At 40.3% G+C, this 23615-nt stretch overlaps 1 protein-coding gene across 1 annotated transcript; it reads right to left on the bottom strand.

The window, feature by feature from the left end:
* Positions 1-706: 706 nt before the first annotated feature.
* gnas (GNAS complex locus) lies at positions 707-23100 on the bottom strand. Its single transcript, XM_034209322.1, has 12 exons — positions 21374-23100; positions 17185-17257; positions 13051-13105; positions 12826-12945; positions 9689-9786; positions 6348-6402; positions 5876-5949; positions 5659-5717; positions 5442-5562; positions 4171-4301; positions 3610-3677; positions 707-3067 (listed from the first exon to the last, which is right to left on the bottom strand). Exons 1-12 carry the CDS (start codon positions 21510-21512, stop codon positions 2921-2923), a joined length of 1140 nt encoding a protein of 379 aa, XP_034065213.1. The 5' UTR covers positions 21513-23100; the 3' UTR covers positions 707-2920.
* Positions 23101-23615: the final 515 nt, after the last annotated feature.

Genomic DNA, 23615 nt, shown 5'->3' with positions numbered 1-23615 from the left:
AGTTAAAGTGTTGGAGGTAAAACAAAAAAAAGGGTCACAAAGTCAAATGAAAAACCTACAAGTAACTCGCTGTGTTTAGTGGTGTGGAGTTAACTCCTCTCAAAGAGTTTTATTGAAGAAGTGCCAAAACTTAGGTTAAAATGTCCCTTTCACTTGGGCAAGGTCCCCAAGCGGAGGACCAGGGTTCGGATCTGGCTCGGGACCATTTGCCGCATTTCATCCCCTCTGTCCCCTGATTTGAACTCCATCTCTGCAATCTTTTTTTTTTTTTTAAATGACCCTTTTAAAACGTTTGTGTATGTATTTTTGACTGGTCATAGCAACACAGCCAAACCATCAAGTCAGGTGTCAGAAGTTGTGTTTTCAGAACTTCAATCACTACATTTTTACCATCGGGGACTGAGGAGCCCACTTCAGAATAAAAGCCCACCAGTTAAACTTTGATGTCTGTTATTTAACAAACAACCTTCAAAACCAGAGGTCCTGTATGGTCCTCCATGGTCATATCAATACATACATACTCTGCTTATCTTAAGAGGAAATGCCCGGTAAAGGAACAGGAAACCTCACTTCCTCTAGCGTGGATTTACAACCCCTCTGCCTGAAGTCAATTTGGGATAAGTTCGCAAAAAAATGCAAGTCATTGTAAGTGAGAACAGTAGAAAGTAGTGTGGACTGTATCTGTGAGTGTGTAATCACAGACCTGTTTCTGTCTGCACCAAAAAAACAACTTTATTTCTTAGAGCGTCTGTTCAGAAAGTAGAGACCCATATTTGATGTACATATTAAATGAAGACTAGGGCACTGAAAGGAGAGAGATGCTAATACTGTACAGGCTGCCTCTGCTGTGCAAGGCTAGGAAGGAGGACCCCCTTCATCCAGAAATAAACTGACAGTTTCTTTTTTTGTAATTATTTTTAAGCAAAAGAATACGATGTGTAGAAACAAGCAATGTTCTGTCCTCTCCTCTGTAACCCTTCAAAATGTCCTTTGCCCATGTCAATGAAAGAAAACAAAAGAAACCTGAACACAACTTCAGTTGAAAGGATTTAAGTTATAGCAATACGCACACTATCAAGTGTACAATTTGTCAAGGTTCATTTGATTCTAATAAAATACTTTTTTAAAAACCCATATACATTTCATAAATTTATCTTTTTGGGGTATATGGATTCAAAAATAGACATTTAAATCATAAAGAGAAAATGGGAGGGTAAGGGAGAGAAATAAAACTACAAAAGCTACGAATGGTTGTCCTCCGTCCTCGTGGGGAGAGAGGGAGAGGACAGAGAGGGAGGGTGGGGGAGAGGGGGGACAGAGAATAGAGAGAGGGGGAGATAAAACGAGGAGGAAGTAGAGATGGAGGCTTGGAGTTAGGAGGGGATTGGCCAAGCTATACAGCGCAGTATGACACCCACTTTAGCTCATTACACACGTACAGTCGTGATCAAGGCACAGGGATCTTCTAAAAGTTAATTTTTTCAATAAAGTTGTACAAAATAATACATTTTACAGTCTGTACAAGAATAATAGTTCAGCAGTAATGTAAAGACAGACATACAAAGGAGAGAGAGGTAGGGGAGGGTGGAGGAGAGAAGAGGAAAGATGGAGGAACGGCAGAGAAAGTAAAAAAAAGAAAAAGAAATTAGTGTCCTGTTTGTTGTGGTTCTTTTTTATATTCCAGGATTATTATATTTTATTTTCTCTTCAAAACAAAAGTGCACTGCCAGGAAGGTAGAAATGCAGATGGGCAGGTGATGGCGAGGACGAGAGTGAAGGAGAAGATGAGGCCGTAAAATCATCAGGTGAAAAAAAGGAGAGAACGACAGAGACGGAGAGTAAAGATAAAGAAAGAGAGCGCACAGGGCACAATGGCACACAAGTCTACACAGACAAAAACAGCTGTGGAGACAGTAAAACAGGGTCAACCATGACAAGATGAGTTCTCTTTAACTTATATGGTACTGTACTGTAGAAGGATGCTTTTCGCCCTCCGTTAGTCAAGCTCCATTAAAGTCTTTTTTTGTTTCTTTTTTCTTTTAAACTCAATGTATCCTCTTTACATTTCGCTCCACTACCAACAAGGCAAAGTCAGGTGGCAAAACAGTTCGGTGGAGAAGGCGAGGACCTGTCGTCGTGACTCCATCAGAAAAATTCACATCTTAGTCCATGTCATATTTTTTGTGAACCCCCGATCACAACACACCCTTGGTTTGTTTAGTCTGTGGCGACGCTGCTCCTCGTCGCTCACTTTAATCTCAAAGCACTGTGCCGGATAAATCAGCCCGCCCCTCGTCCGCAGACCGGTACGGTTCCAGATCCTACCCGGTTGTGCAGTCCAGTAAAAAGCAGGTGTGATACGTTTCTGTGTGCGAGCAGATCCTGTGGTTGCACATGGATGTGTGTACATGATAGGAAGGATTTGTGCCCTGAGCACAGTGCTATTTTTTTGTAAGATGCAGTGTTCAGCTGATCTATTTGCAGTTATTCAACAGTCATCTGCTGCACTGAAGTAGTCGCTCAGTTTTTACCCCAACCTCAACATAAGGGAAATCTCACAACCGGATCAAACCCTCTTTACTTAAGGATATACTGTCCAGGGGCCACTCAGGGCTTCTCTAGAAAGGTGTGTGTAACGTGTGTGGGGATATATGTCGTTTAGATCTGTGAGTATGGCTGAAGGTGGAGATCAAAGTCTGTTTATGTGTTAGCCCCGAAAACCTTTCCAGCAAAATAGCGCCGTCTACTGCATGTGAGAGTTTGTATCAGGGGGAAGATCTGGGTTCAGGGTGTGTTTTTTTATGTGTGTGTGTGTGTGTGTTTTGGCCCCCGTTCCTTTACAAGAGCTCACACCCTTCTGTGGAAGAGGAGAGTTTTGAGACTCAGGGTTTTTCATAGTCCGATGTGTTGGTTTCTCCCATCACAACAGCTCGTACTGCCGCAGGTGCATCCGCTGGATGATGTCTCGACAGTCGTTGAAGACACGGCGGATGTTTTCTGTGTCCACGGCGCAGGTGAAGTGCGGGTAACAGTAGTGCCTCCCGTCCCCGCTCGCTGTGCTGATCCTCTGGGGATGGAGAGAGGAAAACCACGTCACGATGCGTATTACAACTCACACAGCTGTTTTCTCTATCTGCAGTCTTTAATCTACATTTTTAACATTGATCATATAAAGCAAAGACATATATAGCACTAAACACATTAATGGTCATGCCATAACTATCCAACAACATTTTATATGAGTTAACTGTAGTCAAAGACTGACACAACACGCCCATATGTTCCCACTGAAGATACATTTAACAAACATGTCACAACAAGTTTAATCAAAGAATAAGGTAATAACCTGAATTAGCTGGGGACTGTAGCTTTTAGCAAACATTACTAAATTCAGGAGTGAATACTGCGTTTGTTAGGGACTATTTTCAGCTGCGGATTGATACATTTGTTATTTGGCCACTAATGGCGGAAGAGTGATTTCAGCTATCATCATAAAGCCCTCAGTTTATTGTTGGGTTTCATGAACAACAATATAAACTATAACTACAAGGACTCTTAACGTGTGCACATTACAAAGCCCAAAAGCGAACCTGTCCCTATTGCACTCACCAGGAACTCATCTCTTATGAAGTACTTTGCCCTTGTAACACGTGGATCTTCTCCTGGCTCCGGTGTGGCTGGAAGAGAAAAGAGAGAACAATGAAGTGACATTTCTTACAACATATATTGGTGAGCAGGTATACCTTATGATGTGATGAAAGTCATTTTCCACATCAAGGGTGACCTTTTCTGGAAAATGACTGTAGATGCATTATCCCTCACAGTTCTAGTTTTCTTTTGAAGGAATAGCATGTAAAGGCTTGTGAAAGTATATGCACAGTTGCTTTAATGAGAAGAAAAAAACATGACTTGACACAGCAGAACTATCGCTATGTGTCGGTGTATTCCTCTGGAAGCACAGGGATGTTTCTGCATGCTCAGGAACATTTTATTGTGATGTGCAAGGGATTTTCAGAAGGCAGTTTCCAGTTGGGAATCTTTGAGACAGTTTGGGGATTCCTTACAAAAAAATACTTATCTGTAATAAATAAGCTGGAAAAAGTATATTTGTGCAGCTAACAATCAGCCGTCGGAGGTCAACAGGGGTCTGAAAGAGGTTCAACCGCTCACCATCGTCAGGTGTGGTGTAGCGAGCAAATTCAGGAAAGTATTCATCGATTTTAGACTTCCCTGCCAGCACCTTCTCTGCTAACAGATCCTGTTTATTTAGGAACAAGATGACAGAAATGGTCCGCAGCCACCTGAAGAGAACAAAACAAAACACGTCAACATCAAACACTGAACCATCAAACTGTATGAAGAGAGACACAAGAAGATATCTCTGACCTGAGTTGGTCAAATAAATACAAACGGGGGGTCAGGAGGGGACTGCTTGATCAGCAGATACATTTACATTTATTAGAAAATACTCATTATCCCAAAATGCATCTGCATTGATCCCCAACTGCATAATCTGTGTCCAAAAAAAAGTGAGAGTATCTCATACAACATAAAGATTGGAATAAATCATTTTGAGTGTCTAGATTCAATACTTATTCATCTCTGTGACCACAGTGTCTGTGGGAGAGACACTGTCAAAGACCTTGTTCATTTCCATCTATTCTAAAACATGTATTGGCCTACATTTAGCTGGATCTTGTAAATAAAGTACGTGATCTACTCTTCTAGCCCCATTTACTGCCATCGGTAAATAAGATGACATGCGTCGATAGCAGTAGCCGACAATTATATGTTTTGCTCGACTAGGTGACTGGAATAGGTCGCCTTAGCCGTCATTTTTCTTTTTTAAATGACTGACAAATTCTGAAGTCTGCGCATCATTTTGAAGGATTAAGATACAGAGATGATCTGTCCTAACTTTACAATAGTTCACAGCGGGGCTGCTCTCCTCCATCCTGTGTGGGAGTTGCTGCAGGTTTTCGGCACCATGCAGCAAGTATATTTTAAGCTCGGTTTATTAAATCCAACTCAGACAGTCTTTCTACTTCTGATTACCTAGCCTGGATGTTTTAACATAGTCTTTCTGATTTATAAACACGGCCTCCATTTACTTCAATTCATCGCCACTTGAATCTGTTTTTAGATTCTGTATTGTGTGCGCATGAAAGAATTCAAGGTACCACGCGCAGAGTAACTGATAATCAAATAGCACTTCAAGGATGTAGTATTCCTTAATTGGAGCACTAATAACAACAGAGACCATTTGACAGCAGAAAGCGTACTTTTACTTTTGATACTTATGTAGAGTACTTTCATAGTGTGGTATTGGTACTTTTCATTAAAGGATCCAAGTACATCTTCCACCACTGCAACTTTGCCATTTCACTTCACTCTCAGGTCTGAAAACCACATGCAGACAGATCAGGTCTGAGTGTGCTCACCTGTTGTTCCAGATGTTCTTGAAGAGGTTGAGGGCCTCCTGTAAACGGTTGGTCTGATTGTCCTCTCTGATCACCATGTTGTAACTGCTACTGGCCACCACGAAGATGATGGCCGTTACATCTGAGGAGGGGAGAGGCGCACGCATGAATCAGTGAAAGAAAAAAAGACGTGATCTTAGTGAAGTGAGAGGAACACAGAGAAAGAATCTCGAGTTACCGTTAAAGCACTGAATCCATTTCCGGCGCTCGTCTCTTTGACCACCAACATCGAACATACTGTGGGAATCAAACAAGAGGCGTTAAAAGGTGAAATACTGCCATCATGTGTAGAGACTGTACACCTTACATTCTCACACTGATAAGGATACAGTTTCATAAGAAAGTTATAAATAATTTCTTTATGTCACTGCCCTTTTCTTTACGGTTTTACTTACTGAAAGTTAACTTTGTCCACTTGGAATCTAGTTTCAAAGATGCCCGATGTCAGGACTCTGCACCGCAGCAAATCCTGAAGAAAAAACAAAATTGTGAATAAAAAGGTTCCAAGGTCATTAAGACATCCTACAGGATTTTGAATGATTATTCTGAAAACCTGGAGCAGGCATTACACTTGGCAAGTTGCTGCTGAACTTATTTTCTAGAACTGGGACGCAATGTGTTTTTATTTTCTGCCCCCACTCATAGGCTTTGCAAACGGCAAATATTGTTGATTTGGAAAATAAATTTAAAAAATGCACTTGAAAAAAATGCACTAATCAGATCAAGACTCGACTGAAACGTGGGTGTGTACTATTACATTTGAGAAAACGTTATAAGGGATTATATAGACCACACTTTCAACCCATTTCCTGTGTATGAAAATATACATGCAAAATTAAATGTAGGTCATTTAAATGTTTCACCCACCTGATCTGTCGGAGTGTAGTCATTCTGTTTCACAATCTCAATCTTGTCTAGAAAGCTGAGAGGAAAGAAGAAGAAATAACACAATGTTAGAGAGAACAATGCTGATCCGAGTGTGGGTTCATTGTTAAAGATTTGCACAGGTGTGCTAAAGCTCCACATTCAGTATCAAGTGAAATCATTATCTGCGTGTTAACCTCTTTGTAACCCCAACAGAACATTAAGTATGTCCTTTAGTGCTCTTTAAGCTTGCCTTTGCACAAATCTGAAGAAATAGCGACAAACACAAAAAATGATGCTGAATTCTATTCGATAATTCCTGTAAGGCTGCTTTCTATGTACGATATTTAATGTGGATGAGAATATGTAATGCTCACACCATTTCCTCTCTTAAAAACTTTCTCTGAACTTTACATGATCTGTCGATGTAAAATAAAACCGATCAGAAAGGAACAGGAAGTGGCGGATTACATAAAGATGATGGATGGTTAGTTTGATTTGACTGTAGACATCCCAGAGATGTCTCTTCTGACAGACTGTCTTTATGTCCAGTGATAGATGAACTCTCTTTAATATAAGCTCTATTGGCCATTTCACCTGTAAAAACATCCAAGGCTGGTCAGAGACATCCTGATGTGTGCATTACAGAGAGAGTGCATGTGAGAGTGCACGTGATGAAGGTAAGACACAGAGGGAGAGGAGGACAGAGATTGAAAGCGTTATGGCGTCCGTCTGACATTACAGAGCAGATTTCAAAAATAGCTCCCCAGTGCCCTGGCCTCCAGCACGGTTACCATGGAGACCCAACCACAGACGCTATTAATAGTCCATCAGCTCCCAATCTACTGCGGCTGGACTAAAAGAAGACAGACAGAGGGACGGAGATGGAGAAAAGGAGGAAAAGGAAAGCAGGAACAGGAGGAGCTTGTGAGTTTTTATACTGGATGTGTGAGCGAGAGGAGGGAGGGAACAAAAGACTGGACTGTACCAACTCAACCACCTGAGGAAGAAACAGGGGGGAGTTTCTCCTCAAGGTAACTTTCAAATAACACCAACAAAATCTGAAAGTACCAATTTAAATGCAATTAATATTCAAACGATTATTAGCACATATCAATTGAGGCTGCATGCTTGAGTCCACAGCTGAGCAGTGACGTTATCATCCTCACAAATCCCCCCCTCTCCTCCTCTAAACTTCCTCTGATCTGCGGATGACTCAGCCTCGGCCATGTTTGCTCCCAAACACTGCAGACTGCTGCTGTTACATGAAAAAGATTCCACTATTTTACATGCCTTAAAATCCCTTTCAAGATGCCCTTGTGCATTCTTCAAATAAAACCATATGCATCATATAGATATGATGATGCAAAGGTTTGGTTTTGGAGATTATACTGGCTGAGAGATGCTCATGCTGGGAAACAATTAGGAAGAAGTCATCGTTTGGTAAACTGCATATATTTGAAATGGTATCCAACGTGACCACCTCAGATGTACCTCAATAAAGAAACAATCTAGAGCAGTGACCATCAACTGGTGGCCCGCCAGACATTCTCATCCGGCCCGCACGGGGGGGTGACTGTGGCGTTGGCGGAGTGGTGAGTGCGTTCACCCCCCACTCATGTCACCTCGAGTTACACGGGTTCGAGCCCCACGCTCGTCAAAAAACGTTGTTGTGTCCTTGATCAAGACACTACATTCCCAAAGATGCTGTATAGGTGATAGATATATATATATATATATAAAGATGATGATTACTTTCCTAAAAAATAATTTAGAAAAATATGAGGAGAAGTTTATGTTTAATCTCTGTATGGTTCGTTCTTTGGTTTTTCCGTTTCAAAACCGAATAGGAAAAACTAAAAACCGGTGTTGTTTTTTTGTTTTTCTGTTTTAAAACCGAAACGAAAAACCAAAAAACCGACCTTATTCTGTTTTTAAACCAAAACGGGTTAACAAGAAAGTTACCGGTTCGCCAAGGAGGAAGTGGAGCACAGGAGAAAACCGTTTCATTGCAGACTGTTATGTTTATGTGGGGAAATGGCAGCGCATACATTATTTGAGATATGCGTGCCTGGCAAACAATGTTCTTATATCCTGCAACCGTTTCCCACCAATCAGGACACGGTATTAATAAAAAAGTTGATTTATTTCCCTGCCAATCAGGACTGCTTTCAGTTTTATTACCCCGGATACAGGCTTATAAAAAAATGCAATAAAGTGAACATATTAATCAATTATATATATATACATTTTTATGATTTATATATAAATATATATAAAAATCTCTGGCCCCCGAAAGTGTCTCTTGGATTAGTTTTGGCCCTTGGACAAATGTAGTTGGTGACCCCTGATCTAGAGGCTCCTGCAAATAACAGAGACGCAGCAGCCGTCAGAGGTTTTAAAATGTTTGAAATGAATGCCAGTGACTATAGAGTTGACTCGCTAGCTTAATTAAAAAGGCAGAATTTAAGTATTTTCTAGCAATATCACCATGCTCATAAACACATCTTGGTACACAACTCATTTGTTTGACAGGCAAAGATGTTGCTAATGTTGGTGCTATCTGAGCATTGACCTAATATCCCTGTCAGTTCATAAAGGAGAGAAAGAAAAAAACGTAAAAAGTAAATAAATTGATTAAGGTTGTTGACTGTAGACCAGTATTGTAAAACAACATTTGCTAAGTACCCATGAAGTCATATTTCTGAAGTTACCTAATGGGCACAAAGCTTGTCCTACAGATACCATTAGATTGAAGCGCAAAATCATCACCTTTATGATTGGACATCAACTGCGTACTTGTAAGAATTTATCTCGAAAGATACACAACATATTACTGTAAATCTGTCTGCAGTTAACGTCAGGCATGTTTGTGGTATTCCATTAAATCTGTATAATGACTTCTGCTTTTGATTGTGTTGTGCAGGCAAGAGAGAAGAATGATAGACAGTAACAAGAAGCACCGTCAAATCTGGTTTCCAGGAATCAGGATGGTGTGACTCCTCTCGATTTGAATGCTATAAAATATGGTTTTTTTCTATCGCCTGGGCCAAAGGCTTTTGTTTTGTTACCAGATAACCTCCCATCACAACCACTTTTCAATTTGTAAATAATTGGGCTAAACTGGTTTAATCTCCACACTGTACGTGACACAGAACAGCTGCTCTGTTGCTAGCTGCAAGGCCAATGCGTGCTTCCCTTGTTGACTTCTGGCAGAGTGAACCAAAATAAACCAACAAAACTAAGTAAGGACAAGACAATGAATCAGTTAATGAGAAAAGTATCATTCATTTTGGTCCACTAATCCAAACTTACATCACGGCCTACACCATGTAGTTACTTACTATTGTGCACAGTCGATCAGCTGGTACTCGTTGGATCTCTCGAAGCACGCCCTGACCCCCTCGTCCTGCCACAGTGTCTTCGCATGTTCGTAAAACTCCTGCGGCGGAAACAGAAACACATGAATGACCAAATGCAGACACTGTCAGTCACATAAGAGACAACTATTCTTGCTGCTTAATTGGGAGAAAGGGTCCGGTGATTGTGTGCATTTGTCAAAAACACACAGTTCACTATCTTAGACATGTATTTCCCCTACATGTAAGATACGTTTTGCATTAATTGCTGTGCATGTTACACCAAAAAAAGACTAATATAAAATTAAAGGTGAACCCAGATGTGCTTTCGTCTGAGGAACAGTGGTTTTCTTGTTGACACGACATGCACTGGACGATGTGTTGAAGAGATGCCTGCGTGCATGTATGTAAAGGTAAATAGTGGTGAAGGGAAAGAAAGACTCGTTACTTTACATCGACACTATAGCCAGACTCGTTTTTATGCAGGGACACAGCATGAATTAACCACTTCTTCTGACATCATTAGTACTGACTGAACGACAGGAGAACATTTCATTTAAACGATGTTGTAAAGTTGCCTACAAAACACAACCAGTGATTCAGGTAGTACATGTGAGCTGGTAACTAGCACACACACTTCTAACAGCTGCAGTATGTGCCACATATGTCAATATCAACGTGCAATACCCAATCCCAATAAAAGGTTATAACTGTCATAACTCCTTCAAAACAAAAGGGAATTCTTAATCATACGGTTGTTTACGAGTACCCTTTGAAATTAGGCGATGATGTGTATCGTTTTTTTTCTCAAAAATGTAGTATTATTTTCTGCTTTTCTTATCAGATCGTTTGATAACAATGGCAGGTTTCAGGTATGTGGGTGTAGAAATACAGATACATCATTAGAGTGACTCAGCAGACTAACTAGAGTGACTCAGCAGTTTGTTGTTGGTGTAGGCCAGTTTAAAAGAATGAACTTTGTGATTGATGTGTTCATGAACTGTCCTAATTCAGGTCAAACACAGGCTACTTCCATGTTCCACAGTGGGAAAACACACACAAACACACACTCATGCAGACCGAAAAGCAGAGTACACTTTCGCCATCCTCTTTTTTAACTTGGAAACCATGCCGCGCCCGTCATAAACAAGTCAACCAACCAAACAAGTAAAGCCAAACAACAACCGCAAACAAATAATTGCTTCCCAACAGCTCGGCATGAGTGGAATTCCTCAGGCTGCCGAGTGATTATTTAGTGGTAAAGAGAGCGACCCGCGGAGGAAAACTCAGATTTGAAACCTGCAACAGCTCATGTGTCTTAATGAAGTGTTGCTGAGTAGGACATTAGTTCTCTGTGTGCTCACTCAGCATAAGACTCAAGCATTGGACCGCCAAGATTTGTGATTTTACATGTGCTGCCCAATACCTTCTAATCTTCCTGATAAAATGTTCAGATCAATATCTTTCATGAGAACGTTTTTATTAACTTTTATAAAGAATACTTGTATTTGTTGTTTATTATAAGTGAAAACGAAGATGAAGGTGAATGATCCCCAAATGTAAATTATAACCTTCCACTGTAACAACTATGTGTGTGCAAACATGTGGGCAAAAACTGGACCATTTAAGAAGATGAAAAATCGAGGGGATTTGACATTTTGCAATTAATTTTTTCTTTCCAAATAATTTGTTTAGTTTTAGTTTAGTTTACATATTTGAATTCTCACTCTCAGAAACTGAAATATTTGACATTTTCTGCTTCTGCAAAAATCTGAAATACTTAATCGATCAACCAATTACATTTCTGATGATTGACAAATCAGTTCATTGTTGCATTTCTATTTCCTTGTTTGCATCAGCTGCTTTAAGCTTCCACCTGACACTAAATGTGTCTTTATTGAATGTCAACACCGTGTTGGATGTCAAAGAGAAATCTTAACAGCTGCATTGTCACTCAAGTAAAAAAAAGAATGATTTCATCATCATGAGTTTACAAACAGAGCGTTCTTTCATATCAGTCATGCAATGGTTCACTCTTCCTCTCCTGATGTAATGCCTTTTCTTCCTTGCTTCCTCTCCCGCTATCGCTGCCTGCTTCTTTTCTCTCAAGGAACACTTGCTTCTCAAACATCAAACTGAGCAACTAGAAAACCTGAATCCTCAGGTATGAGATGTGACACTATCAATCCCCTTTAGGAGCTCTGAGAGAACGGAACCACAGCAGCTGAAATGAATTTCCTATCAACAGTTTGAACATCAGTTCAAAATCAAATCTCAACGACCATAGTCTGGAAATGCAGTTCAAGCTCAGATTAAAGTGTCTCTATAAACATACAAAGGTAGAAATAAAAAGGCAAAAATCAACATACAAAGGTTGTGAAAGCAAAACTGCTCTGCTGCCGCCTCGCAAGTCTCTACTTTGTGCCACAGCGGCAGACTGTTCACATTTTTTGGCATCATTTGAACTAACACGAGCACGGTTAAAACTGTAGTTTATTGATGGTCCCTTAGTGAAACCCTATGGTGAAGAGCAAAGGTTTGGATTTGAGCTAACCGTCCTCTGGCTTCTGACAGTGACTGTCTATCAAACAGCCAGTCCTCAAACTAAATAAAAATATATATTAGAAAACTAACTACAGGTTCTATTCTTACGTGAGACTTAATGCAGAGTGAATTTAGCCCGGCCCCGCAGGTGGCTGAGGATAACCAGGGAATCCCAGACTATGAGTTTGGTCTCTTGGCTCAGACAATTAGTAATGTCCCATGGAGAATATTAAACTCACACAGAGGTTACCCATCAGGTCATTAGTGAACCTCAGTGTTTGCTACCCCTGTCAAGGGATTATCACCTGGGATGTTGGGACTATTACTTCCTATCATCTAATGATACAGACACCGCTGGGGATGCCTGCAGCTGTTGCTAATGTTTTATATCGGCCACAGCTTTACTTTGACTAAAGCCCATATGTCGAGGTAAAAACTAAAAAGGGTTAACTTGCAACGTTTGTTAAAATATCCCAAGTCATTGCAAAACTACAAGCATAAGCAAATTCTGTAAAACTGGTGTGAATTGACAGTGTGTGTGTGTGTGTGATTTCTTTGTGAATATTTGTACTACTCACAGATGTAAACTCAAAGTTCTTCTGGGTGACGAGGTTGAGGACGTATTCAATGCGGTACTGGTTCTGCGGGCAGGCCAACTGCACAGGCGGTGCCAGGGTGCTCATAGCTGTTACTATGGTCTAACACAAACAAACAAACATTTAGTACATTTCACTGTAGAGGACAGAGACAGAAGCCGGACAGGAAGCACATACAGCTATTCTGTTGTTGTTTCCACCACTTACTTCAATAGCTTCTTTAATATTATTCTTGATGTCATGGATTTTCTGCTTCTTCTCTCTGAAAAGGAGACAAAACAGATGATCTCGTTATTGATGTACAACAGTAACACAGCCTGAGGAGTGTTGTCACACCAAAGGTATGTAAAAATAAAATAAAGACAGGTACTATGTACATATCCATCGTATTGTGCTAAGTGAGGGCAAATCACACACCTATTAATCACTGAGGTTAAGGTTTCTAAAGCAGTATTAAAGGGGTGCTACAGCAATTTATAATGAATAAAGCTGGTAAATGTTCTTTTAATTCAATAATGATATGCATCTGTGTTATTCTGTCAGTTCACAGATGACAGAAAACTAATTATCACATAAATAACCGAACAAGATCAAAGTATTTGTGGAAATAGTTGTTAAAATGCAGGAAGCAAAACACATTCTTTTCAAAATAAAGATGTAATGGGATGAATCTGAAAATATCAAATGAGTGACATTAAGTGTGACATCCCTCACAAAATAGTTTGTATGCTCTTCTTTTGTACACAAATAAAGGGTTTATTTAGAAAGTGTTGTTTTGGTGTTCAAAAGAGGAGTTATGTGTCACCGTGACATGGTACACAACACTGAGCCGCATTCAGTTTGTTTTTGATCCGAGAAGGTAAACAGACCTTCGTTGGCACGCGTGGTGGAGAGACGATGTCTGTCTGCTGTTTATACAAGACATTTGGACTCTCTGTGACAGAAAGGTTTCTATTAAAGGCAACCAGAGAGCCACTTAGTCTATCTTTCACCTTGAGTCTTCCAGGACAACATTGTGTTTACAATAGATCTATGTCGGCGACAGAGGGCGAGGCGGGCCTCTTTGTTTCATAATATGGTTTTACAGTAGTGTTGTGTTTTTAAGTCTGCATTACAGCAAGGTGATGTCATGTTTTTGTCATGTGATATTTGATTTCATCCATCCTGCCAGCCACCATAGATCCGTGCATTCTCTCAACCAATTACCCAAGAGGCTGCACAACTCCTTCACAACTTTACTTAACAGGGCATCAGGTTTTGGGATTGTGAAGTACTTCATTGTAATAGTTCTCTATAGTTTTACCCATGCCAATATTTGCTTTAATAATACAAAAAAAGCTATTTTAGCAGCATAATTTAAGACATGTCAGTATCGCCTCCTGCAGTCAAATACAATCAAGTATGTGAGGCTCTTCGTAAAGCCTACATAAACAAACAAGAATTGCCCACATGTAGGCTATTACCCTATTACACACACTTTGAGGAGCCGAGTTACCATGTGGCTGCAATGCTATCTGTAAAAGAATGTTCTCTCTGGCAGATAATAAAATAAATATGAAAACAAGAGATTATTATTACTCAAATAAGCAGAAACTGTAACTTTGACAAGAACGGAATACCAGAAGAAAAAAAACACAATTACAATGTGTTTTTCTTGAATTTGGTGCAGAAAGGCATGAATTACTGCAGTGAGTGATTTAATTACCAGTAAAATCATGTTATGTATTATGTTGAGTTATACTTGTTGACAAGTGGTAACATAATGAGAAATAGAGAGAAAAGAAGAGGTAAGACAGAGTTTATTGGGTTAGATGGGAAATTGAGAAGGCCTTGTTTACATTATCAACCTGATAGTCATTCAAAATCACATGGTGGTGTGTGTGTGTGTGTGTGTGTGCGTGTGTGTGTGTGTGTGCATGTGTGTGTGTCTGTGAGAGGTTAGAGCGAGGAAGAAGACATTTCACAGCGTGGTTCAGTGAAGATGTCTTGTGATACGTTAAGGTGGATAAATGCAGCCGACAGGTACAAGGTGTGAAATCAAAGTCACAATAATTAAAATGTGTAATTATTTAATGTGTTTGTTTACGGGTTTGTCTGCGAAATCCAAATATTTAAATGGAATCGAAGAACTGTAGGCATGCTCATTTAGTCTATACAACCTCAACAAATAGTCCCATAACAGCATAGAAGAGGGACATCAAATAAAAGCCAAGTTAATTAATAATGATATAGAAATTAACACATTTGAAAAGCTGTAACTTCGATAAATTATTGGTTTATATTTTAGAATTGTTTATTTCTACTCTTAATTTCTAATTATGTGCAATGCCTTATTTTTATTTTGCTGCAACAAAATGTTTTTGGGATCAACAAAGTACATATTATCTTAACCAGCAAATGTTGATGAAAATGTAAGAATTGCTTACAATTTCAAGAATCTAAAATCAATCTTTCCATAGACAAAAGCGTGGAATCGTTTTAAAGATAAATCACATATTTCTAATTTTGTGTTTGCTCTATGAGCCCATAAATGCAGAACATCTGAGGGTTTTACACCATTAGTCAGCAACTTTCTTTGGCATAAAAAGGGGCCCCGCCTCTAACTCTGTACCCAGTTCCTTCTCTACATCCATGGGTTCCTTCAAGCTTCTTCATAAATACAGAAATGGTCCTGCACATTGGCAGTCCTCAGCCTTTGACCACTTAACAGCTCCAGTGATGAGGCTGGTAGTTGAATGTCTTGTCCAAAGGCAGTTTAGTCATAGTTGAGAAGAAAAGAGAGAGGGCTGAGTCATTCATTCATTTTTTTAAATGAGGCCAGCAATTGGAACCAGCAGTCTTCCGGTCACAAGCCAATTGCTTTGACCTTTAGGTTACCACAACACTCAATCCATTCACCCAAAATCTTTTATCACAGGCGTTATTGAAGTCTTTCAGTCCCACATCAGTAAATGTATGTCCTGCCTCAGGATCTGAGTTTATTAAAACATATTACTATGCTCGTCATGTGGAGACCTACAAGCAACTGGCTTAAAAGTATAAAGTGATTTATTGTAATGAACTTAAAAGATGACATCTGACCGAAAATACAAGTAAAACCGTGAGTCATGGAGCATCATATATGGAAGCTTACTAAACATAAAGGAAACAAAGGAGCCATACATGGCGTGGAATGGATGACAACAAAATCTGCCGGATAACCCATGCAATGTCACAGATTAAACCGTTATGATGCTGTAACTTCTTTTTGAAGACACCCATCCACCTGAGCACACACACGCACTAACATGCACACACAGCTCAGTGTTGTGGAGTCATGCGCTGGGACATACGCTCTTGTCTGCCTTAGGTGCTGATTTTCTATTCTAACTTTGCAACGATACTTCCATCCCCATCACCAGACCAATACAGGCCAAGTCAATGACACACAAAACATTGCTTATTGCAAGAGCAGCAAGTCAGGGATGTAAGTCAGGGATGTGGTTCAGAGACCAGAAAAAATAAAAGAACTGACACAATTGAAGTCTCTTGTAAGAAACAATTGTGACTTGTGTGTCTAAAGTACTGAAAATAAAAAACAAAGATCAATGAAATAGTCGTAATCTGGAAAACATTTAGTTCACACAACAAAGGGCAAAGCTGGGTGTCTAAAGTAAAATGATCCTTCATTCTTGTCCTACTTGACTTGGGTCAGGAGATTGGTTCTTGAACAACAATATCCAGAAAGTTTAGACAAATGTATGGAAGAGATATAGAAAACTCTCTGTGATACACAGTCTATTTTTGCACAGAGGGTTTGTTCCTTTATGGACTCTTATTTCAAACTGAGGTATAACAACAATTGTCAATAGCATTCTTCTCAAATACAGTTTCCATAAGGCTTTGCATGGCATCAATTAAGTTGATTGGAAGATACCAATCCTGTCGTGATGGAGATAAGTATTTCTCTCAATTAATTCAGTATTAAATATTATCTTTACTGAGGTGAGATGACATTGTCTCATTAAGCAAACGGACTTCTAAATTTACTTTACAAGGAGCTGCTAGCCAGATAACAGCAGATGGATTACCTCAATATCCAATTTTAGTCAAAACATCTGTAATATTGACACGTCATAATAAGTACATAACTTGTTTTTCACCACAGTCGTTGGCTTTTACCTCTCAAGGGTCAAACTTCCATTTCTGCACGGCAGTCTGACAAGTCTACCATGTTTTTATCCAAAATAAAAGCACAGTTCTTTCTCTGTTGAGAGAACATATCACTTTGTTCCGACTATAACAGTTTGGACATCCAAACTGAAATGGCTAGATAAATGTTTTTTACAAAATGGTGCTTACTCTGCATTGAAGCCATTGACATGTAGGATCCTCATCTGTTTCACTATTGTGCTCTTTCCGGACTCCCCAGCACCTGAGAGAGAGAGAGAGAGAGAGAGAGAGAGAGATACATTAGGAATCTGTTGATCTGAAACACACAAACACTGAGCTGGGTTATAGATAGTACACATTGGTCTGAAATGTCCTTTTACAGTAAGTGTACAGCAGGGTTTCCGTTAGCCAGTAATTACCGTTTTTTTAGCTGGTAACATTAATTAAAAACCGGTAAATTAAAAAACCTGCTGGTCACAATGTCCGGCAATAATTGGGATGCTCCGATCGATTGGCCGCCGATCATTATCGGCTGATATTCACTCTTAATAGTTTGATCGGTGCTCTCTATAAAGGCCGATCAGGAGAGCTGGATCTGATCGATATGGACATAAACGCGAGTGAAGTACAACCGGACGAGAGAGAGAGAGATCAGATTAGCTGCTGCTGAGTCTGACTGAGACACGCAGCTCTGCATGATCACCTGAAGCCCCGCCCACTGTTTAGCGAGCTGCATGAGATACTGACGGGCTGTCAGGAGAGAGGGAGGGAGAGAGAGAGAGAGAAAAAAGAGAGGATCCGTTTCTCCCGTGTTAATATTCAAAGTTAATGTAAACTTTTGAATAATTTACTTCATCTACTATAAGTAGTTTGTTTGAATGTAATAATTATGTTGTTTGTGGAAGCGCATCATTTATTGAAAAATGAATCTGAACTTTCGATCCGTTACGACCCCATTAACTGAGTTTTAAACATCAGCATCCGGTCATAGTCCGGTAATTACCTGCTAACGGAAACTCTGCTACACATTACATGTCACTAACTTGTTAGACGCTTTTGTCCAAAGCGACCTACATACTCAATACTGTGGACAATCCCCACAGGAGCAATTTGGGGTGAAGTGTCTTGCCCAGGGACACAACGACATGCTGACTGCATTGGGGTTTGAACCTGTGACCCCCTGATCCGAACACCAACGCACAACCCACTGCACCACACGCCTACACAATTCTTATTCTTATTATTGAAACATGACCGGTAAGTTTCAAATTTGTCCGGTAAAATAAATTCTTTCCGGACACTTGACCGGCAAGAAATAATCCTAGCGGAATCCCTGGTGTACAGTAGTTTCATATGCCGTGTATCGATACAAGCGCCATCCCTCACTAAAAAGATTTTTGGATGATCATAGGCTGTTTTGAATCGGCGGTGCCTTGCCTTGCCCTGCAGGAAACTTTTAATGAACAAACAGTACACTTCATACATGACTGTGACGTTATCTGGGAAAAGTGAGAGGAGAAGCAAGGACAGAGCTGCATGGTCATGGCTGAAATAATAAACTGGATTATTTCACTAGATACTGTGATCACAATCACAAGATGACATTTTTAGACCTGCCTTTTTTCCTGGAAGAGATTTTATTTTCCATGAAATCACGTTTAAACGTTTCCCTTTAAAAGCAGGTGCTGAAGTGTTAAATAACAATAGAACTCCTTATATATCTTTATGTCCTTTGAGGAAAAACATAAACACTGCTCTTGTCTGAGGAATGAACAGTAAGTTTGAAAAAGGACTAGCTTAACATTGCTAGCAAGTATGCTGCAGGTCTGTGGATGGCCTGTGTGAAATGTATCTGCTGCAAGACTGAAACTCTCGTCTCTGGCCGTGTAGTGCTGCCACGCCTGCTATGTTCAACTGCATTAAGGGAGAGCCACCTGAAGCTCAACAAGTTACAGCTTTTTCACACGGGCCAAGGCCTTTCCTGCCTCAAAACCTAAATATGTTTTGATTTAGATGTTATTTTATCTATACAACTAAAGTGAAGATTAACAATAACTCAAACTTTTGTTTAACTGCAATAAATAAATACCGATTTGAGTAGGGGTTTGAAATATGTTGTATAGTTTATAAAAATATATTATGAAAAATGCAATAATCTGCCTACATATCAGTTATAAAAAGAAATGTAAACAGATATTTTGCCTTTTTCTTACAAGTGAAGACAATGCGTGTAATGAGACAACTTTTGCAGTAGTAATAAATGTACTGACACAACAGCTGATTATAGTGGAGAATAATGTTTATATGAAAATGTCTCAGTAAAGAGACTTTCTTTTTGGCAATGTTGGGTCTCTGATGGAAAGAATAAATAAATGTGTGATTTTATATAAATGCCTGACATCTGAAGATTTGATTCATTTATCTAATGGCAATCCTAATACGAAATGGTTTGAAGGACTGTAGTACAGGTGTTTAATAATAGGTTATAGCCAGTGTTTCCCAACCTTGATGCATATTAGCGACAGACGATACATTATCACATGGCACATATTGGTGGCTCAGGAAGCTAAAGCAAATACCATGAGCTCAAAACATCACACACTCAAATCTGACTGAGGACCTCATGGCACAATGTCAGTCCTCCTCTTCCATCTCCATATCTTTTCCCACACTACATGATGAAGCAGTCAGCATTTTGCAAAATATCTGCATGTAAAAGTAAAGTTTAACAGTGTAACTTGCCATATTTGTGTACCAGAAACCTCATTCAAGTTACATATTGAACCTGAATCTTTTTGAGTAGCTGTGTCAATAGCTAAATGCATTTAAAGCGGTGAAATACACAAAAAGCGGTCCTCTATGATTAGTCAGATTCCTATTCTTATTTATACATGACTTAAAATGCTCTTTCGGATCAGATATTTAGCCTTTGAAATATTTAAGTTGTATTTGTTTTTGTACAGATGTTTGTTGAGACACTGATGGATTTCAGAAGTTTGGCTGCAAAGCAAACACAGGTGTAAACTGTTCAAATATGTCAGATGTAAGTCATGAACTCTGATTAACTAAATTGTGAATGATCTCTGGAGTGATGCAACACTGATAGTCAATCTTACATTTCGTGCATATGGTTGATTGTGAACCACAGGAGTCACAAACTCTTACCAATTTATCCAGAAGATCTTTTTAAACCGATGGCCAGTTTAGTTGTAGTTGAGGTTACAATAATACTGAGCAACACAATCCAATGATGACATCACAAAGGATGAACAATTGTAATTTGTTTAGTTCAGGATAGCCACCTAAACTGCTAATTATTGACGGTAAAAATATATATTTTCAATATTTCCAACATGGATACAACCCAAGCACAAGGCGTTACAGACAGTTGTTTAGCTGCACAGGCTTTGAATTGATAGTGACTCTTGTGTACTTCATTAAGCTTTGTTAACTGTTTAAACATATATAAAATATGCAGAATAACAAAAACAACCTGTAGGTCTGTGATAAAGTCAAACAAGCAGATAGTATAAATGAAAAGGGGACAAACTTGACAACAGACACTTTGTTTTGGTTTTCATATGGGTCCTGTCCTTCTGCTTTCCTAAAGTCACCACAACTTCCTCCTCAACATAAATACAGGCGTGTCGTACAATAAGCACCCTCGCTGGCACCTCTGCAATCAAATATTATGATTTTGACAAAGAACACCTAGGTTATTTAGAGGTGGTAAACCTGCGATTAAGACATACGAGGAGGGTACAGAATAGAGCATGCCGGGCGAAAGTTAGACACTTTTATTTGGCTCTTATGTAATGTAGAGACCCAGCCTACCTCCAGTGTACTCTCTGACACACAACCACATGTTGAGTCTTATGAACACATGTTCACCTCTACCTTAGGCAGGACTCATTGTTTTTCTCTCAGGCACATTGACAAACTGTAATGTAACCAGTGTTGGGGTAAAACCATTCAGGCCTACATGCATGGCACAAGATTTAGTCCCAAACTAAAACAGCTTAAAAGGATAGTGTCTGTTAAAAATGTGCATGTATTAACAATAAACTCAGGTTGTTTTAGTTTATTTGAAGAAGGTTGTTCTCCTACTACTGCTAGCAGTTTCCCACCTTACACCCCATGTATATTTCCAAACCAACCGGCTAAAGCATGTTTGTGTTGCTAGTGGTAGACTCTGTAAAGTCATTTTGACAACAACATGCTGAAAACCCAGCACAGTGCTGCATTTTTAGCCTTATGCAATAGCAAAGTCACACTGTTGACAATGTTTCCCAAAACAACATCCCAGAAGGTTATGCAGGGAGGAAGCAGAGCTGTAAAGCAGCAAGCACAGAACACATGGAATATTAAAAACACTCACCTAAAAGTAGTAGTCTGTGAGTTGCTCTGTATATCTGTTTGTCTTTTTGGAGCTGCTTCTCTATCTTCTTGTTTGCTTCTCTTTGTGCCTTCTCCTCATTTCTCTGGTCTTCGGTCTTACTGTTGCCCAAACAACCCATCTTCCCGTACGAAGAAAGACAAAAAGGGGGTCCAGGGGAGGAGGTGGAAGAAGAAGTGGCGGTGGAGGGGTATGTAGGAAGAAAATAAATAAACTAAACTAGTCTAGATCCCTCGTTTGACATGCGGACCTGGCAGCAATGACACCCACATTTACACCATTTAACGTCTCTGGCCTGATCAAAAACTGTTCGTGGTGCAGCCTTGTAGAAATTATGTGTCCATAACGCGTATTTTGCTGTCAGAGAAAGGGCAGGATACTGTTGCTGACGACACCGAGGCCGCCTTCTCAGTTTGCTGAATCCTGCTCGGGCTTTTCCTCCTTCTCATGCAGTATCGTTTTTGTTTTGTTTTCCCCACTCTCTCTCCCCCGGTCAACTGTGTAACGCAAACAATTGTAATCCACAACGTCTGTTAAGACACCAAATATCGGGGTTTCACCTCAAACGGAGGCAGAATTGACAGCCTAATTTGCATCTCCAAAAGCCCGGGTCTTGCGTCTCACTGCTGCCCGTGACAAGGAGCCGAACTCGGCGTGTCCGAAAACCTCGCCAGTGCTGCGGCGCGGCTCGTTTCCACGTCTCCTGTCATGTTAAACATTTCCATAGGTGAACGCTTAAACTCTCTAGCTATTTCTCTGTCTCCCCGACGGCTGTCTTCGTCGGGGGGGCCACAGGACAGGAGGAATGGAAATAATATTTACACCCCAACTACATGTGTGATATTCTCATTGCTTCCGTCGTCATCCGGCTCGTTTTCACTCTCTGCATCGAATCAACCCGAAACAGCTCCAAACTCACTGCGGTTGTCTTTTCGGCTGGATCCCCCACCACCTCAGAGTCAACAACGATCCAAATACCCCCCGATTTGTCCTCCTTTTTTGTGTTGGCTGTTCCTCGGTGTGTTTTCTCCTCCAAAAGGCCTTCTCTCTCTCCCTGCCCCTTGCTTTTGTTGCTGAAATGTGTTATCAGCCCCTCACATCACCACCGAGCCTCCAAAACTGCGCACCGATACTTTTTTTTAATTCCCGGCTCGGCTCCGAAGAATCCCTCCAAGAGAAAAAAACATTTTGAAAAAAGATTTAAGAAAAGAAAAAGAAAACGTGACCAAGATGTGAAAGTCCCTCGAAATGTATCCACGTTTCTTGCAGGTGAAAAAGCAACCCCCGCTGTCAGGCTCAGTTTTTTTTAGCCTACATAAGGCCTATATGTATACTGTCTCATACAAAGATGTATGTTCCTCTTGAATCCGTGCTGGGTAAATAGGCTACAGGCTTGAGACTGCATGTGCATTTACATTCACAAAAAATAGGACGCGGGGTTGTTGTAGCAGCACATTCCCACCGCGAAGGCCGCTCCCCTCCTGCCGCTGGTCGAGGAAGGTGAAAGACAGGAATAACCAATTCTTGGAGGTTATTATTTTCTCCCTTTCTCTCTCTCCGAGAATAGTAGCTTAGCTTACATTGAGGAGATAGACAGCGATGAAGAGAGACGGGGTGGGGCCACACGGCGCTCATTGAACCCTGGGAAGGAAGGACCGAGAGAGGAGGAGAGGAGAGGCCGCTTCGCCTCGTCACGTGGCCCGGGCGCGGAGCAGCGTCAGCGGCGCGGCTCTGCGGAGGAAACGGCGCCCTCTTCAAACAAAAGTCCCAACACCGTTTGAAAGGTGGGGGTCAGGGCACAGCAGCCGGGCCGGGGGCTCCCAGACACATACACGAGTAGATATGCACAAGAGTGAAGAATGTGATCAAATGAGCTGAAGTGGTCATTATTAAGATGTGTGTTTACAAAGATTAGTAATGAACCTTTGGAAACTGAAAATAGTTGTAGCGCTTGTTTATTTGAAGCAGGGCTGCATCTTGCGCATCAATTAGTTATTTGGTCAAAATGTTGATTGGTGAGACGAATACAAAATATTCCAATTACTCTCATATAAGAAAACATAAAACATTCACATTCTTTGAAAGCTTGAAACAGAGAATTATGACTTTTTTCCTAAATATGTCAAACCTATTAATTGATTGTAAACAAAGGTCCCATGAGGCCTCATTGAGACATCCATTTTGTGTCATTAATTGCAGACTGTTATGTTTATGTGGGGAAATG

The sequence above is a fragment of the Gymnodraco acuticeps genome, unplaced genomic scaffold (genome assembly GCF_902827175.1).
Source record: "Gymnodraco acuticeps unplaced genomic scaffold, fGymAcu1.1, whole genome shotgun sequence".
Classification (NCBI taxonomy): domain Eukaryota; kingdom Metazoa; phylum Chordata; class Actinopteri; order Perciformes; family Bathydraconidae; genus Gymnodraco; species Gymnodraco acuticeps.
This window is presented reverse-complemented; position numbering and strand designations above follow the sequence as displayed.